This window comes from Cebus imitator, unplaced genomic scaffold (assembly GCF_001604975.1).
Source record: "Cebus imitator isolate Cc_AM_T3 unplaced genomic scaffold, Cebus_imitator-1.0 Scaffold518, whole genome shotgun sequence".
NCBI classification, from domain to species: domain Eukaryota; kingdom Metazoa; phylum Chordata; class Mammalia; order Primates; family Cebidae; genus Cebus; species Cebus imitator.
Genome location: NW_016107833.1, coordinates 979,364 through 981,676, shown reverse-complemented (window position 1 = coordinate 981,676; position 2,313 = coordinate 979,364). Strand labels below are relative to the sequence as shown.

At 36.1% G+C, this 2,313-nt stretch overlaps 1 protein-coding gene across 1 annotated transcript; it reads left to right on the top strand.

The window, feature by feature from the left end:
• Window positions 1-1,810: 1,810 nt before the first annotated feature.
• LOC108292993 (ragulator complex protein LAMTOR3-like) lies at window positions 1,811-2,298 on the top strand. Its single transcript, XM_037733348.1, has one exon. It carries the CDS (start codon window positions 1,935-1,937, stop codon window positions 2,256-2,258), a length of 324 nt encoding a protein of 107 aa, XP_037589276.1. The 5' UTR covers window positions 1,811-1,934; the 3' UTR covers window positions 2,259-2,298.
• Window positions 2,299-2,313: the final 15 nt, after the last annotated feature.

Genomic DNA, 2,313 nt, shown 5'->3' with positions numbered 1-2,313 from the left:
CTCATACAGAAAATCAAACACTGCGTGTTCTCACTCATAGATGGGTGTTGATCAATGAGAACACATGGACACAGGCAGGGGAGCATCACACACTGGGGTCTGTTGGAGGGGACTAAGAGAGGGACGGTGGGGTGTAGGGAGTTGGGGATGGATAACATGGGGAGAAATGCCAGATATGGGTGATAGGGATGGAGGCAGCAAGCCACATTGTCATATATGTACCTATGCAACAATCCTGCATGTTCTTCACATGTGCCCCAGAACCTAAAGTACAATTAAAAAAAAAAAAAGAACCTTAGTCATAATTTCACACATGTGAATATATATTGTTAAGGTAAGCTTCTAGGTCAAAATTTGTGTTCACTTAAATTACATTAGATATTTTAAAATACCTAATATCTACTACCCATAAATAATGTTGCAAATTATGTATCATTTGCATCTGCCATTATCTTTTTATGTTTGTGGTTGAAACTCACGTTTATATAAACAAATGCCAGATGTATTTCCTTTTCCATGATGTCTGTGATTTTATTATTTGCCATTTTTCCCCTGTTGAGTTTTTTGTCTTTTCCTGATTGTTTTATTGTGCTGGGGCATTTTCAGCAGACCTAAAATCAGCCCGAGCAGTGTTTTTAAAGCTCCCACATGACACTGACCTCTAGACAAGCCTGAAGCATACTGATTCATAGTGTAACTTTGTAATCATAAGTCTGAGAATTTTGAGGTCATATCATACTAGCTTGTTAGCATTGTTTATTTTTGACACTGTGATTCATGCTTTTCCCTGGTACAATGAGATCCAGAAAGAACTCTCCTGCTGAGTCTGGTTTCCTAGCAGGAATATGCCTATGTGATCAGGAAAATGTAAAGATTCCAAACCGAGACTTGATTTTGGCTCCCAGTAGATCCTGATCCAAGCAAGAAATGAAGTCCTGAAAGGACACTTACTGAGTGAAGAACAGGTGCCTGCACCTGACCTGTCCAGGCTGCTTCTTGTGACTTTGTCTGATGCATATCCTTTGATGCTATTGCTAAATTGTATCCTTATCTTGTGTTAAACCACATGTATTTAAGCACTGCTAAAAAAATTGTCTATTTTTCTCAGGCTTTTAAAAGATATTCTCTTTCTCTTTGGTTTTCAGCAGTTTTAATATCAAGGAGGTGTGAAAGGTTTTTTGTTTTGTTTTGTTTCTATGTTTATTCTGCTTGGGATTTGAAAGCCTTCTGGGCTTTGAGACTTGACATTTTTAATAGGTTGTGGAAAAATTTCCACCATTATTTCTTATAATACAGCTTTTACCTAAATTTTTTCTTCTCCCTTTATAGGGCTTCAATGTTTTACATGTTAGACCTTCTCATTATATCTCCTGTGTGTCTTACCCTCTCTTTTGTATTTTACTTCATTTTTGACTTTATTCCTGGACACTTTTTTCTGGTCAGGCTTCTACTTTACAATTTTTCTCCTCAGCTATGCCTAATCTGTGGTTAAACCTATACAATAAGATTTTAATTTTGATTCATACCTTTTGTTATTTCTAGACTTTTCTTTTAAAAGTAGTTTCTAGTTTCTGACAAAATTTAAAACTTTATTTTTTTTATCTACTTGAACATAGGAACAACTATTTTAAATTCTGTGCCTTATATCTCAATTATCTGGAATCCAAAAAGTCAATTCCCATTTTGTTGATTTTCTTGATGTTTCCTTGCATGGTTATTTTAATTTTAATGCCAGACATTGTTGATGAAAAATGGTGAAATAATTTGAGGCCTATAATTATTTTATATTCTTATAAAACTATCAATGAATCATGTGACAGCGGCTTGAGGAGGAACCAGTCTTTAAAGCTGTCCCTGAAGTGACAGCGGAGAGAACCAGGAAGCCCAAAAACCCCAGGCATAGAGATTGATCCTGCGAGAGAAGGGGTTTCATCATGGCAGATGACTTAAAGTCATTCTTATATAAAAAGTTACCAAGTGTTGAAGGGCTCCATGCTATTGTGTCAGTTAGAGATAGAGTACCTCTTATTAAAGTGGCCAATGATAATGCTCCAGAACATGCTTTGCAACCTGGTTTCTTATCTATTTGTGCTCTTGCAACAGACCAAGGGAGCAAACTTGGACTTACAAAAAATAAAAGTATCATCTGTTACTATAACACCTACCAGATGTTTCAATTTAATCATTTACCTTTGGTGGTGAGTTTCATAGCCAGTAGCACTGCCAATACAGGACTAATTGTCAGCCTAGAAAAGTAACTTGCTCTATTATTTGAAGAAATGAGACAAGTTGTGGAAGTTTCTTTCTTTCTTT